The sequence below is a fragment of the Lathamus discolor genome, chromosome 3 (assembly GCF_037157495.1).
Source record: "Lathamus discolor isolate bLatDis1 chromosome 3, bLatDis1.hap1, whole genome shotgun sequence".
In the NCBI taxonomy this organism is placed as follows: Eukaryota; Metazoa; Chordata; class Aves; order Psittaciformes; family Psittacidae; genus Lathamus; species Lathamus discolor.
The window spans coordinates 89,565,039-89,579,783 of NC_088886.1; the positions used below are offsets into that span (position 1 = coordinate 89,565,039).

Genomic DNA, 14,745 nt, shown 5'->3' on the forward strand with positions numbered 1-14,745 from the left:
TGGGAGAATTAATTTGCTTCATAGATATAACTTGGTTTTTTTAGGAATCTGTTGTGGAGGAAGATGTCAAGCCTGTGCCATTTACCAGAATTTTGAAATACAATGCCTCTGAATGGCCATACATGGTACTTGGATCTCTAGCAGCAGCTGTGAATGGAGCAGTCAGTCCACTCTATGCTTTTTTATTCAGTCAGATTCTTGGGGTAAGTTATGCTAACATTTTAAAGTGTATTTTAGCTCCGAAATAGAGGGGAGTGAATGTATGATGCAGAACTTTACACGTTTGGGGCAAATCTTTATATCTCATCAAGTAAATGGGGTTAGACTTCTTGCCTAAAAACAATTATCCAGTAGAGATATTTACATCATTGTCATCATGTTATAATTTGAGCTCTTTGAAGGGGTAGGTTCATTAGCATAGGTGAGACAAGATGTACCCCACATGCAGTTATAGTGGAGAGAGAGACATGCAGAGATCCTGACCTGCAGAATATTATTCTAAAGAGTTGGCGAAGCATTTGAGAAAGTTTTGGGTCAGCTCAAAAAAATACTTCACTATTTTGTTCAAATATTTCAGGCAGCTCAAGGATGCTCACCCCCTGCAGAATGACCAGAGAGAGGTAGATAATTGTGATGGGGTTCATAGCTGCCAGCAAAAAGTAGTCATGTATGAACAAGTTTGGAAGACAAGGAGGAAACAGGAATATGCTTTAAACCTTGGCATTCACTAAAGAATGTATTACCACCAAAATCCACAGCCTTGATTGAAAATTTTCAAGAGCTCAACCATGATTATTTTTTCCTTCAAAACCAGGATGCTTCCCCTTCCATAAAATAGCTTTTTGGGGAAACATTTGCCAAGTTAGTGGGGAAACTGGAAGGCTGCCTGGAGAAATGCAGTGCTGCTCTAACTAACGCCTAGGAAAGTGTCCTAAATTTCAAGAATTAAGAGGATAGAGAAAACCCCTCTATTGATATTGTTTCTTATAGTCAAAGTAATGACAATTCAGGGGGAAGAAAATGGGAATGGCACTTTTGTTTTGTGTTTGTATACCCACCTGAGATAGGGTAAAACTTGTGTTGTGATTACCAGTTACTTGCTTAGGTCACAGTAGGTACATATGCATACAAATAAAAAATGCCCTAAAGGGCAGATACTCCTCTAGAAACTGGAGGTCCAAAACCTTTCAGGTGGGAAAGAACAAACAAATGAATGCCCCAGCATCTGAGCTACTGATGAGAAAAAGGTTGAGAAAATGCTCCTGATAGCAGTGCCAGCAGTCTATCAAAAGAAAGATTTTTGCTGTTTGGTTTGGGGTTTTTTTTTCCTTTTTTTTTTTTTTTTTTTTGGTGGCGGGGCGGGGCATGTTTTGGCTTAGATATTTCTCTCTGGGAAGTTACTCAGGACTTTGAATCACATTTACTTACAGTTTGATGTTTGCTAGTTAAGACCCAGGGAGGGGCAGAACAAAGGCCTTCCAGTCCTTGCTGATTAACTTAGTGGCTCCTGGCCAATGTGCTTGCCCTTTTAGCCATAGTTGTGCAACCTCCAAACACTTTCTGAGTGTCTAGGCCTCATGCCAGGAGCTGCAGTTTTCACTAGAAAGCAGGTGAGACACTGCTATGTGCATTATGCAATGAATCTACTTTGATTCCTTTTGAGATAAAGTTTCTAAACACTAGGAGTTCTGGGGCTGACATATTCCTGCAAAATGCTAAATGCCTTCATTGCCAAGGATGAATTCCTTCTCTTGAAAGTCTCAGTCCATCAAAGGAGAGAAGGCTGCAAGAAAAAACCAAGACATAACGTACATGAGCAAAGTGCAACATCTGTGTTTCATTATTCATAAATTTAAAACATTTCTGCCTGATGCCAAGGCAGTCAGGCATATGGAATATGCATCTGCTTACCAAGCTGTCTGAATATCTGCAATGATGTGACAGACACGTGGGCTTGTGCTGTGGGACCAGTGTGCTGGGGAAGTGAGGGGAAAAATCACCCCAGCTATGAAATGGAAAGATAACTTTAGCAAAGTCTGCCTTGAAGGTTCTAAGAAATTAGTCGCCAAAAGTGAATGAAGAACTGGATAATACTGGATATATGTAATGGTTATACTTGATGATCTTAAAGGTCTTTTCCAACCCAGTTTGATTCTATCAGTCTTCTGATCAGTTCAGATCAGAAGTGTACCTTTGGAACAAATATATCAGTAGTTTTGTTCTTGTTATGACAGATTAAAACATACCTGGTGATTATGTTTAAACAACTTTTTTATACTTACCTAAAAGAATTTAAGCTGGTTTCAATACAAGTAAAAGTCAAATACACAGGTTATTTATAATTACACCTTATGATAACAGAGTGAGAGATTAATCAATTTATAGAAATTTTTACCTGTGAAATCAATTAGAATTAACCTAAGGTTAGTGGAGAAGTAGAAATATGAGCTGTGGCATATATCTGCAAGGAGCAGAAGCAGTTTAACAACTTCAGGTAGGCTAACTGACCTACATATCAACTGCTCTGACCAAAAGGCTAAAGAATGGCTACTTAGATTTGGACCACTATTTCAGCAGCAGCCAGTAGCAATGGCAGTTGTTGTAGAAGAGCAACTATTCAGGAACAGACTTCATTTATTATGACCCAATAAAGTTGTGTTTGGCATAGATCAGAGAGGAGGTAAGAGAGAGCTGCCGCACTTTTGCTTTGTCGCTGTGCTTTCATTTCATTGCTATTCTATGGTTATCACACCAGCTCTTATTTAGAGTGAGGGAATGATTAATTACAACTAGGGGTGGGCAGCAAGTAATAGAAGTATGTGCAGACACCAAGTACAATAAACCTGTTGTTTAACAGGAGTAAAAACATGTACCCAGGCTCACCTTAGGAAAATAAAGAATAGGGCTTTTGCAAGGGGTGAGGGCGGGTTCTGTATTCTGGCTTTGGTTCTGGGTGGGCAATAGTGAGTCATTAACAGACTTCACAAACACCAAACCTGACACTTTGAATATGATGCCACCTTTTTTTTTTTTTTCCCGCAAGACATTCTCCATTCTTGATGAAGAAGAACAGAGGACACAGATCAATGGTGCCTGCCTGCTCTTTGTCTTTGTTGGAATTATTTCCTTTTTCACACAGTTTCTACAGGTAATAGCAGTCCAATACAGGTACATTTTGTTTCTGATCCTTTACTCTGTGGGTATCTCTTTCTGTACAATGTCTGTGTTTATTCTTGTGCACCCCAGGGTTACACCTTTGCCAAGTCTGGTGAGCTGCTTACAAGACGGTTAAGAAAAATTGGTTTCCAGTCTATGCTGGGGCAAGACATTGGCTGGTTTGACGACCGGAAGAACAGCCCCGGTGCTTTGACTACAAGACTTGCAACAGATGCCTCACAGGTCCAAGGGGTAAGTAATTTAAGAACTGGTTTACTATAAGCACTGATTGAATGTGTGTTTTGGCAAGGTCAGTGTAGAGTAGTCCTTGGTCAGTCAATTAATCTATTTCCGTTTATCACAGACTCTCAATGTGGAACTATTATCATCACATTTACCGAAAAGCACAAACAGTGGCACAATATACTACCCATTATTCCTGCCTCTATTACCAGAACAAGAACACAAAAATCAATAAGATACTGACCATCAATGGAACAAGAAGGAGCATTCAGGGCAAAAGTTTTAATTTCTTTTTTGGTTTGTTTGTGGGTTTTTTTTTTTTTTCCTGGAGGTGAATTAGCTTTTTTCTATAATGCTGGAATGTTTATTTCAAAAGAATGTCACACTAGTATTTTAGTGACATGCATCACTATTCATGTTTTCAAGTTTCCAGCATGGTGTTATGCTTGTTGTGACAGTTTTGATTTAATCTGGCAGTCCACTTTGTAGAAGTGAGTCAGATGCCGTTTTACTTGGCTTCAATGCAAACAATTTTCTTGGAACAAAGAAGGAAACATAGAGATTCCTTTGTTACAAAAATTGTCCTGTTTCAGTTTGACAGAAGATGTTAGGTTAGTTTTTCCAACCTATTAATGGAGGTTTTAAGAGTTTTAAAGACAAAATAACTTAAGAGGTTCCCAAACCCCTTGTCAGCAGCAGTATGTACAGAATCAGATAAACCAGCTGCAAACCTCTTGAGCTCCAGCTCTCACAGGCACTTACAGGGCATATTTTAATTGAAATAAACAAACTTGTAAAACACTGACTGAACTGTTTATAGCCTCCTAAAGGACACTTTGTTCTAAGCACATGTAGGGCAGTGGGGCACAACCATTCGACCCACAGCTCCAGGGTTAAAAAGCCAGAGTTACTTGAGCAGCAGTGTCGTCCACCTTTCACTGCCTGGCACAGAGTTTGGCCAAATACTGCTATTGCAGAGTGAACTGAAGGTGAGAATATGCACTCAAGTGTCCAAAGTTTGAAAATGTCTACATTTTCGCCAGGACTAAAGAGTATGTGTGGGGTGTTAGAGCTGCAGCATCCAGGAAAGAGCAGCCCTGTGGCTACTCCCTTTGCAGAGCTGGAAGGTGTGCCTTCCTCTATGGCTAGGCTCTACTCCTGCAGGTCAGAGGAGGAGTAGGTGATGGGCATTTTGTGCTGCAAGCTCAGATCGTGAAAATGAATTTGGCTGAAAATGATCAGGGATATCAAATGCATGGTTTTTTGTTTTTTTTTTTTTTGTTTTTTCCCCTAATACATAGCAGCCTGGTTCCTATCCAGGGCTGCTGTTTACTGCTAAGAAAGAAAGTAACTTCTGAGTAAATATATCAGGTTTATACAAGGAATGGTGTTAAGTACATAAGGAGAAGGTGAATGCATTCAATAAATGTGATGTCAAAGGCATATTTAAAATATTTCCTTATTAGAGAGACAGGCAGAAATGCAGCTTTAAAGTCATGCTTTCTTGTTGCTGTTTCTTACTGATTTTAGCACAGGTGAGAATTTGGTGTTAATAGGTAAGTTGCAAATGGTTCTGCGTATTATTTAAATCTAGATGGATAAAGAATCAGAGTGTTCAGATGAGGAATTCCCCAGGGAACCAAGGGAACTAATGAAAATTGTTAGATGATCTTTCTCACAATCATTAGAAACAATTTTCAGAGTTCTCAAGGGAAAGTTTTGTGGGTGAAAGGAATAGTGGACATTTGTAGTCCTGTTGATACAATTAACTGGGAACAGTATATCCAAACTAGCTAAATTGCAGTGCAGTCAGCAGTCACTGGTGCTTTATGATATTTAATATAATTTAGAGTTTTCTAAAGTTTTATAAGAAAATTTATTTAAAGATTATTGAAGTTACTATTGAAATACAAGTCAGTCATCATGTATCTGAGTATAGGTCAGTCGGTTCAAGATCCTTAGGGCGGAGAGCAAGCTCACTATCCTGGACTTCAGAAGAGCAAACTTCGGCCTCTCCAGGTCTCTACTTAGTAGATGGACCATGGGCTAAAGCCCTGGAGGGAAGAGGGGCCCAACAAAGCTGGTTAATGTTCAAGGGTCATCTCCCAAGCTCAGGAGTGATGCATTCCAACAAAGAGGAAGTCAGGCAAAAACACCAGGAGGCACGTGTGGTGGGTGAACACGGAGCTCCTGGACAAACTGACATGCAAAGAGGAAGCCTAGAGATAGTGGAAGCATGGATAGGTAGCCTGGGAGGAATACAGAGAAATTGTCCAAGCAGCCAGTGATAAGGTTAGGAAAGCTAAAGCCCTGACAGGACTCAGTCTGGCCAGGGATGTCAAGGGCAACAAGAAAAGCTTCTATCAGTATGTCAATTATAAAAGGAAGACATAGGGAACTACAGTCTCACCTCAGTGGGCTGGAACTAGATGAGCTTTAAGGTTCCTTCCAGTCCAAACCTTTCTATGATTCTGTGATGTTATGATACTATGATCTGTTTCTTTTTTTTTGAAGGCAACTGGATCGCAGATAGGAATGATTGTCAATTCCTTCACCAACATTGGGGTGGCCATGATCATTGCTTTCTTCTTCAGCTGGAAGCTGAGTTTAGTTATAATGTGTTTCCTGCCATTTTTGGCCTTATCTGGAGCTGTGCAGGCTAAAATGTTGACAGGATTTGCTGCTCAGGACAAGAAAGCGCTGGAAGCTACTGGACGGGTAATGTTATTTAAAAACTAATTTATATTTGCAGCCATGGGTAGTTTCAGGCATTTGGGGTTATCAGCAGTTCAAATGTCACAAAACTGGCAATGGTTTGTGAAAAAGTTGTAATATTTCAGCTTGTCAAATCGTCAAAACCGCCATTGGGAACTCCCTAACTGCAAAAGCACTTGCTGCATGGAATGTGCCTGACTTTTCAGAACTGGTGGGCAGAGATCTCTCAGCAGTCTGCCCCACCTTTTTGGCTTTTATTTAAGTACCCATTTGTTGATGCTGTCCTAAGAAAGCACTGATGCTTGTTCAGGTAGGAATCCTTCCACCTGAGAATTCAGCACTGAACCCAGGTCAGTTTGTGCATTTGTGCTCTGTGAGTGTACCAGCTCTCCATCAGTGTGTGCTGCTAGATCACAGGCATAACTGTATTATTGGTGTGGATTGTAAGAGTTGAAGTTCTATTGATTCTCGTTTGTCAGTGTCCTGGGTTCAGCAGTAGCAGTCATTTTTCTCCTTCTTAGTAGCTGGTGCAGTGCTGTATTTTTGACTTCCAGCCTGGAACAGAGCTGGTAACACCGGTGTTTTTAGATACTGCTCAGTAATGTTTACTCTGACCAAGGACTTTGTGAGTCTCATGCTCTGCCAGGGAGGAGGGGAAGCTGGGAGGAAGCAGAGACAGGACACCTGACCCAAGCTAGCCAAAGAGGTATTCCATACCACAGCACGTCATGCCCACTATATAAACTGGGGGCAGTTAACCCGGAAGGGCTAGATCACTGCTCGGGTCGGGCTGGGTATTGGTCGGTGGGTGGTGAGTGGCTGTATTCTCTTCCTTTGTTATTTCCCTTCTCATTGTTATCATTGGTGGTAGCAGCAGTGGTTTGTGTTATACCGTAGTTACTGGGCTGCTCTTATCTCAACCCGTGGGAGTTACATTCTTTCGATTCTCCTCCCCATTGCTCTGGGAGCTGGGGGAGTGAGCAAGCAGCTGCGTGGTTTCTGAGTGACAGGCTGGGCTTAAACCATGACAGTCGGTTACTGTATAAATATTTTTTAAATTCAGATTAGCATTATCCTTTTTTTTTTTTTTCTGTTAATTTGTAGCAGGAGACTTAGCACTTTCTCACAGTACTTTAAATTTTGCTCCATGGTGAAAACACCTGTGTGTTGGTATTCAACCAACCACCATGGGACGTGAGGAAGGAAATCCCTTTCCTTAGAAAGTGTATCCAGTGTTCAGTCACCCGTGGCTAAAGCTCCCCTCCTTTTTAGTCTAGATCCAGTATCTGGGTTAGCAGCATCCCATGGAGCGTGACCAGCAGGTCAAAGGAGGTGATCCTGCCCCTCTGCTCTCGTGAGACCTCACCTGGAGTATTGTGTGCAGTTCTGGTGTCCTCAACATAAAAAGGACATGGAACTGCTGGAACAAGTCCAGAGGAGGGCCATGAGGATGATCAGGGGCCTGGAGCACCTCCCGTATGAAGATAGGCTGAGGAAGTTGGGGCTGTTCAGCCTGGAGAAGAGAAGGCTGCATGGAGACCTCATAGCAGCCTTCCAGTATCTGAAGGTGGCCTATAGGGATGCTGGGGATGGACTCTTCATTAGGGACTGTAGTGACAGGACAAGGGGTAATGGGTTAAAACTTAAACAGGGGAAGTTTAGATTGGATATAAGGAGGAAGTTCTTTATTGTAAGGGTGGTGAGGCACTGGAATGGGTTGCCCAAGGAAGCTGTGAATGCTCCATCCCTGGTGGTGTTCAAGACCAGATTGGACAGAGCCTTGGGTGACATGGTTTAGTGTGAGGTGTCCCTGCTCATGGGAGGGGGGGTTGAAACTAGATGGTCTTCAGGTCCTTTCCAACCCAAACTATTCTATGATTCTATGATTCTATATTCCGATGGCTGCAAGGCCCTGTGAACTGCCTCACATGACAGGCTGAAGATAGGTTTATGTAGTTTGCACTGGCTGAGCAGACTTCCAGTGTAGGTGCCAAGAAAAGAAAAGGTAGGGACACAAGAGAAAGGAAAGCCGTTTTCTCATGCGTTCACTCCTCTGAGGTCTGCTGCCTTTGAAACACCCAAACTCCTTTAACTTTAGCTCTTGGTCACTAAGTTCTGGCGCATGACCAGAACCTGATACTTTTAAAATATACCTAATGCAACTGTGCAGAAACTGAGCTGCATCAGAAACACAGGGGGTTTAGGAGATGGGCAATATCAGGAAGACTACCTCAGGTTACACCCCTTGGAGTAACACTTAAGCCTTCTCCCTTTGCTTAAGGCTGTCATATTTCTAGCACCTGAAAAAATAAGCTTTGCAGGCCTGCCCAACACCTCATCTTTTTTTTCTGCAGAGCTACATAGAGCCCATCCTAAAATTACTCTTGCAGAGTACCCACTGCTTCCCATTCTCCTCCTTCCTACATCAAAGTCCTGCCCAGCAAATGTCTTACCCATCCCACCCTGCCCCACCTGAATCTTCCCTCTGAGCTCTCAACCACCTACCTTCAGCCTCCTCTTGCCCTTAATGTGTGCAGCACACACAGCCTGGAGCCCTTTGCCCTGTAGCTACTGGCTGGCTTTCCCACTGCCTGCTGCAGCTACCCTGCCACCCTCCTTGGCATCTCCAGAAGCAGCAAATCTTCAGCTCCCAGTTCCCATTTTGGGTGTGATTTAAAGAAGTATGTTATGATTGGGAGCATACAACTTACTTACTTAAGAAACCCACATGCTACCACCTACACATGCAGACTTCTGGAATATATGAAAGTCATTACGCGAATTAGTATGACTTTGGTATCATTAATCAAATGAGTACATTTATGGGCCACTGTTGGGTGCTGTTAGGAACAGTCTTCAGTTCCAGAGAGCCAATGAAGAATTAAGACCTGACCAATTGCCCACATTCAGAATGGTTTAATTATTTACAAAATAATTTAAAAGAAGCGATAACCAAAATACTGTCTTGACAAGGAGAGAAACTTCACTAATTAGTTGAGGTATCAGCTTTTATTCAGGAGAATGACCCAGAGGCTGGGATGAAAAGAGCACTCAGTGCTGCAGCAGTTTTGGCGATAACACCAGTTATGTCTGGTGCTGTTTTCTTTAGTTGCCAGCTCTGCATTCAAATGCTAAATACTCTTCCAGTTCTTCAGTGTCTGTAAAGAAAGAAGCTAAACACACACACACACACACACACACACACACACACACATTGCTTTCACAACTAGTTCCAGGTCAGTTCCAGTTCTGTTCTTCTTTATTCACTATAACATGGTAATATATAGCATATAGATACGGGTCTGAGCTATGAAACCAACCAGAGACTACATCAAACCCAGTGGCTGTCTTCAGTCACTATAAATCCCATTCTATAAACAATCACTCCCCAGGCTCTTTCCCAGCCTGACCTTGTGCCCATGCACACAAACACTCCCTTGCTTACTCAAGACCCAGGTGCACTATCAGCAATTATTATTCTTCTTCTTTAATTATCCACATAGTGGGAACAGGACGGCTTGCAGTTCCCACAAGTTCTTCCACAGTGATTGCTCATCAGCCATGCTAAAAATGGAAAAGCACGGCCTGAACAATCCAATTCACAGCATCTACTTATCCACTCTCTTACATTGTGTCATGACACAGGAGATTTGACACTTGATTTTGGTCAGGATAAAAAGCCTTGAATTTGGATGGAATATTTTTAGTGATATTCAGATCTCTTCCTACATGCTGAAAACATTCATAAGCCATACACCCGCCTATTGCTTCCCAAAGGAAAGTGTTACACTGTGAAGCTGCTATCAAAGTCCAGGCAAACTACAACATTTAAACAAATTTTCTTAATAAAACTGAGATAAGTAGGGTGAAATCAGAATCAGACAGTCAATTTACTTCTATAGATGAAGCTCTAGTGCTGTTTTTCTGGGGACCCAAATTATGACGAGCAACAAAGCCCAATATAAAGCCTACAATTAATTAAAGCTCCACAGAAGTTTTCATGGTGATTATCTTATTTCCTGTGTTGCATTTTCCTATACATATAGGCAATAATTTGCTCACTTTTTGCTTATGTACAAGGTAAAAATCGTGGAAATGGTGTGACCCTCTATTTAGTTGTTCCATCTCATCAGGCTTTTTGGACATAAGAGAAAGAGGGATGGTGAGCAGGTGAGAATATGTAGTAAATTCAAGTGGTTTTAATTCATGAACCAGAAATTGGGGATAGCATCCCTTCTAACTCCCTATTGCTGTAAGGAAAACAAAATAATTGAAATAAACATCTTTTCCTAAAACCATTTTTGCTTTTGTGCAGGTCCCATTTATTTATATTATGTGAAATAAGTCACCAGTGAGAGCTTGTAACTTAATTCTAGTGGAGCAGACAGAGCATTACTAGTGAGTATGTTAGTAGGCAATTGCTTACAGGAAAATTTCTCTTTAGGTTGGCTGATACTTGGGCAGTTGGTATCATATCTAAACCTGTTTATCTGTGGCATTGTGCCCCGTGTTCATGAAAGAATCGCGCATTTGTGAAAGAACACACTCTACTTTTACAAGTAAAAATTAGGAGCTTTTATCCATTTTCTGTTTTTCTCTCCTCCAGATTTCCAGTGAAGCCCTCTCTAACATCAGGACTGTAGCTGGGATAGGCAAAGAGAAAATGTTTGTCAACAATTTTGAGAAGCACCTGGCTATGCCCTACCGAGCTGCCGTCAAAAAAGCACATGTTTACGGACTCTGCTTTGGCTTTGCCCAGAGCATCGTGTTCATTGCCAATGCTGTCTCCTACAGATATGGAGGGTTTCTAGTTAACACTGAAGGACTCCATTACAGCTATGTGTTCAGGTGAATGCCTGCCTCAAGCCCAGAAACAGGCTTCTCTCCAGAAGCCCTGATCTCACAGTAGTGGTCAGTTTCCTGATGGCTTCCCAGGAATGACCTTGTTCCTCTTCCCTACAGGGTGATCTCTGCTATTGTGACCAGTGGAACTGCTTTGGGAAGAGCTTCTTCCTATACCCCAAACTATGCCAAAGCCAAAACATCTGCTGCACGCCTTTTGCAACTCATTGATCGGCTTCCTAAAATCAGTGTTTACAGTGAAAAAGGGGAAAAATGGGTAAGTGTGGAGATGAGCAATTTCTGGTGTCATTCAGATCAACGTAAGCCCTGACGTTGCAACAGAGCTTTGTAAGTCCATGAGGATAACTGTTTTAAAAGAACGTTATGCTGAATGCATAACTGTTACTTGCCTTTGCTCTTTTGGAAGCAGTGCTCTCTGTACTAGACAGCAAGAGGAATATAGAGTGGCTATTGGGAATTTGTCAGTGTAAAACTCCTGTAAATTGGAAGAGGACCAGTCTGGATGACTCACAGGATAGGATGTTTTTTCATTTCAGCTCTCCAGTTTGCATGTAAAACTATTGCTAGCTTGTAGTGGAGGCTTTTTTTCCATTCACATCAAAGTGTTGCGGGTGTTCATGAGGAGGCAAATCACCTCTGAGTCAGCCAAAATGAAAATACTCAAGTTTTGGGGAACTGAAAAGTCAGACACATAAAATTCAGAGAGTTTATTTCTCATTTAACTTATTTCAGAATTAAATGAAAACTTGAAATAATTGTTATGAACTAAATACATTGAGTATTTTGTGTCAACCAATGAAAATTAAGTATCTTGATTCCTTCAGAGTTTTTTAACAGAGCTTTTTAAGAGTTCCAGAAAAATTGACCTGAATTCATGTATTAGTTTAATGTTCCAAATTTCAATTGAATTCTTTTACCAAATCCAGCTTTTTGCATGGACGTATTTGGCCTCTCACCAGATTTACACTTACACAGTGTCTGTATTAAAATAACTTACCCATTGCAAGGCAATGCTATTTCCAGTTGATGCCTCAGGTAGTATGGGGGCTACAGTGTTATGATTAATGGCTTCATCTCTAGGACAGCTACTCTAGCATTGTTTTTATTGCTCTTTCTGGGCTAATTTCACAAGCACAAATGTCATATTTTAAATAAGAGATGCAAGAATGAGATCTAAGGGACAGTTACTTTGTACTCTACAACTCAGTTTTGAGCTCGAGCTCATTGTAACATCCTTCTTGTTTCTTTTTTTTCACCAGGATGATTTCAAGGGAAGCATTGAATTTCTTAACTGTAAATTCACATACCCTTCTAGGCCTGATATTCAGGTCCTGAAAGGACTCTCTGTAGCTGTTAAGCCTGGACAGACATTGGCATTTGTTGGAAGTAGCGGCTGCGGTAAAAGCACTAGTGTCCAGCTTCTGGAGCGTTTCTATGACCCTGAGCAAGGAAGTGTGGTAAGCAAAGGAAATGTGGTTTGTGTGCTTTGTTTTCAGCAACGCTGGGACTCTTCTGAATGTATTCTACTGTGCAGCCTAGCAGTGGTGGCATGTACATATGCACCTTGTGGCTTCAGCTCCTTCTCAAACATGTGACCTGTTGGGACAATTCCCAAGTATTGCCTTAGATGAATTCAGGCAAGGCCAGAATATACTACAAAGCCTCAGGTGTACCCCTGTGTATTATGCAGGCCCTAGGCATTTACCTTGGTAATTCCTGTATGAAATGTACAATGTGTGGAAGCACAAGCAAAAATCAAGTCAGAATGGAGCAACAGAGTCTGGAACATCCCTAAATACATAGCTTCAACATGCAGCCTCCTTGCAGGTTGAGACTGTCTACATTTGCCTTCTAGTTCTTCAATTAATGATAGCTTAAAAACCTTCTGTATTTTTAACTCATGTAAATACTTAACCATCTAGTTTGATTTATCTTTCTTTGGAAAAGATGGGCACGGGGATTGCTGTGCCAGGAAGGTAACAAAGTACATACCTAGTCCTAAGCAGTTAAATAGTTCACTTGGACTTAATATTAAGCAAATGGTCTGGTGCCTAAGCAGTTAAATAGTTCACTTGGACTTAATAATATTAAGCAAATGGTCTGGTGCCTGGCTGGATCACAGGCATACCCAGAAAATGCATGTCATGCACAAAGGAGTCAAAGATAAGCAGAGTCTTCAAATCACTTTAAGTCAGTTGTGTTTGCATTTTAGTATAGTTTTGTTATAAACTGTTTGGGTTTTGCAGGCTGTTGTTTTGGAATAATGTTTCAAGTTTTCTCCTCTTTCCTGGTAGTTAATAGATGGGCACGACACCAGGAAAATAAATGTACAGTTTCTTCGCTCAAAAATTGGAATCGTGTCCCAGGAGCCCGTGCTGTTCGACTGCAGCATTGCTGATAATATCAAATATGGCAGTAACACCAAAGAGGTGACTATGGAAGAAGTCATAGAAGCAGCCCAGAAGGCTCAGCTGCATGACTTTGTCATGTCACTGCCTAATGTGAGTACCTGCAAGGCCTCAGCTGTGAAGCTACAGCTTGTCTGCTCGGTGTTTACTGCAGTGGGAGCTGCTCTGAACCCAGCTGAAGTTGCTCCATACATATATGTTTTATTTACTTTTACAGCTGTAACAGTAGGAGCAAAGAGGGTGTCATGGCCATTCATTATGTTCCTGAGGGCTTGGCCATGAGTTGCTACTGGATTTTTACACAGTAAACGATTATTTATAAAACTGAAATCAGAGGTTACAGCTCTGAAATAGGAGAAAAGATTTTTTCAAAGCCACGGACAAGAGAAAAGCAGCAGCACAGTTGAGCAAAGTATTACACTTAAGTCAGAAAGTACAAATCCTGTTCCCTACCGACTGTGGGAGATGTGTCTTCTGATCAGGGCATGATACTTGGACAGAAACATTTGAAGGTGGGTGCTTATGTGCACTTCAGGAGTACTGAAATGCACTGAAATAATACAAATCAAAAGATAAAAGGTATGGATACAATTAAGGCACCCAAATGAAAAACTTGTCCAGAAAGCCATTCCATTGCTTTCAGCCTCTTCTTCTACATCTGGAGTGGGGGATTTCTTTTGCCTTAAACAAATAAGCCAACGTCCTATCAAAGTTTTTTTCTAGGCTCATTATCGTGCTGTCTGTGCCCTTGGGCCCCCCGCACTGCACACCGTCTGCAGCCATATGTATCAGTCGGACATGGTTTTAAAGGAGAAGGCAGCACCTCTCTCCTGCTCTTCCTCCAGGTTGTGCACTGGTGTGTTTTCCTACACCTCAATAAAATCTTCCTTTTATTTTCAGAAATATGAAACTAATGTTGGGGCTCAAGGATCTCAGCTGTCTCGTGGGCAAAAACAACGCATTGCTATAGCGAGGGCCATCATACGAGATCCTAAAATTTTATTACTGGATGAAGCTACATCTGCCTTGGACACAGAAAGTGAAAAGGTAAATGTGCAGGGACAGGCAATAAGGGAAAGCTAATACAACAGCTTACAATTTACAATGACTTTTTCTGTTCTTTAGAAACATCCCAATGTGCTCCATTGCATGACTTCAGTATTGGAGCCCATTGTTAATTCAGCACTTACTTACACCTTTAATGGGCTTTGTGGGAGATCCAGGAAGCACAGCTATAAAAAAGCCACCAGCTACACAAGCTCTCAGACTGCCAGTGACAGGCAGCACTTTCCAGAAATGTGCATGCCAATTCCCTGGCATTCAGAGCATGCAGTGGGAATATCTCATAAATATAGCTTCT

General features: G+C 41.5%; 1 protein-coding gene across 6 annotated transcripts in view; it reads left to right on the forward strand.

The window, feature by feature from the left end:
- ABCB11 (ATP binding cassette subfamily B member 11) overlaps nt 1–14,745 on the forward strand; it is a 65,152-nt gene that overhangs the window by 48,178 nt on the left and 2,229 nt on the right. For all 6 annotated transcript variants that reach the window (XM_065670454.1, XM_065670453.1, XM_065670457.1 and 3 more), the window contains 9 exons: nt 45–203; nt 3,044–3,148; nt 3,247–3,408; nt 5,914–6,117; nt 10,721–10,962; nt 11,077–11,233; nt 12,237–12,434; nt 13,272–13,478; nt 14,286–14,432. In XM_065670454.1, coding sequence (XP_065526526.1) covers nt 45–203; nt 3,044–3,148; nt 3,247–3,408; nt 5,914–6,117; nt 10,721–10,962; nt 11,077–11,233; nt 12,237–12,434; nt 13,272–13,478; nt 14,286–14,432 — 1,581 coding nt within the window. The remainder of the gene's footprint in view (nt 1–44; nt 204–3,043; nt 3,149–3,246; nt 3,409–5,913; nt 6,118–10,720; nt 10,963–11,076; nt 11,234–12,236; nt 12,435–13,271; nt 13,479–14,285; nt 14,433–14,745) is intronic.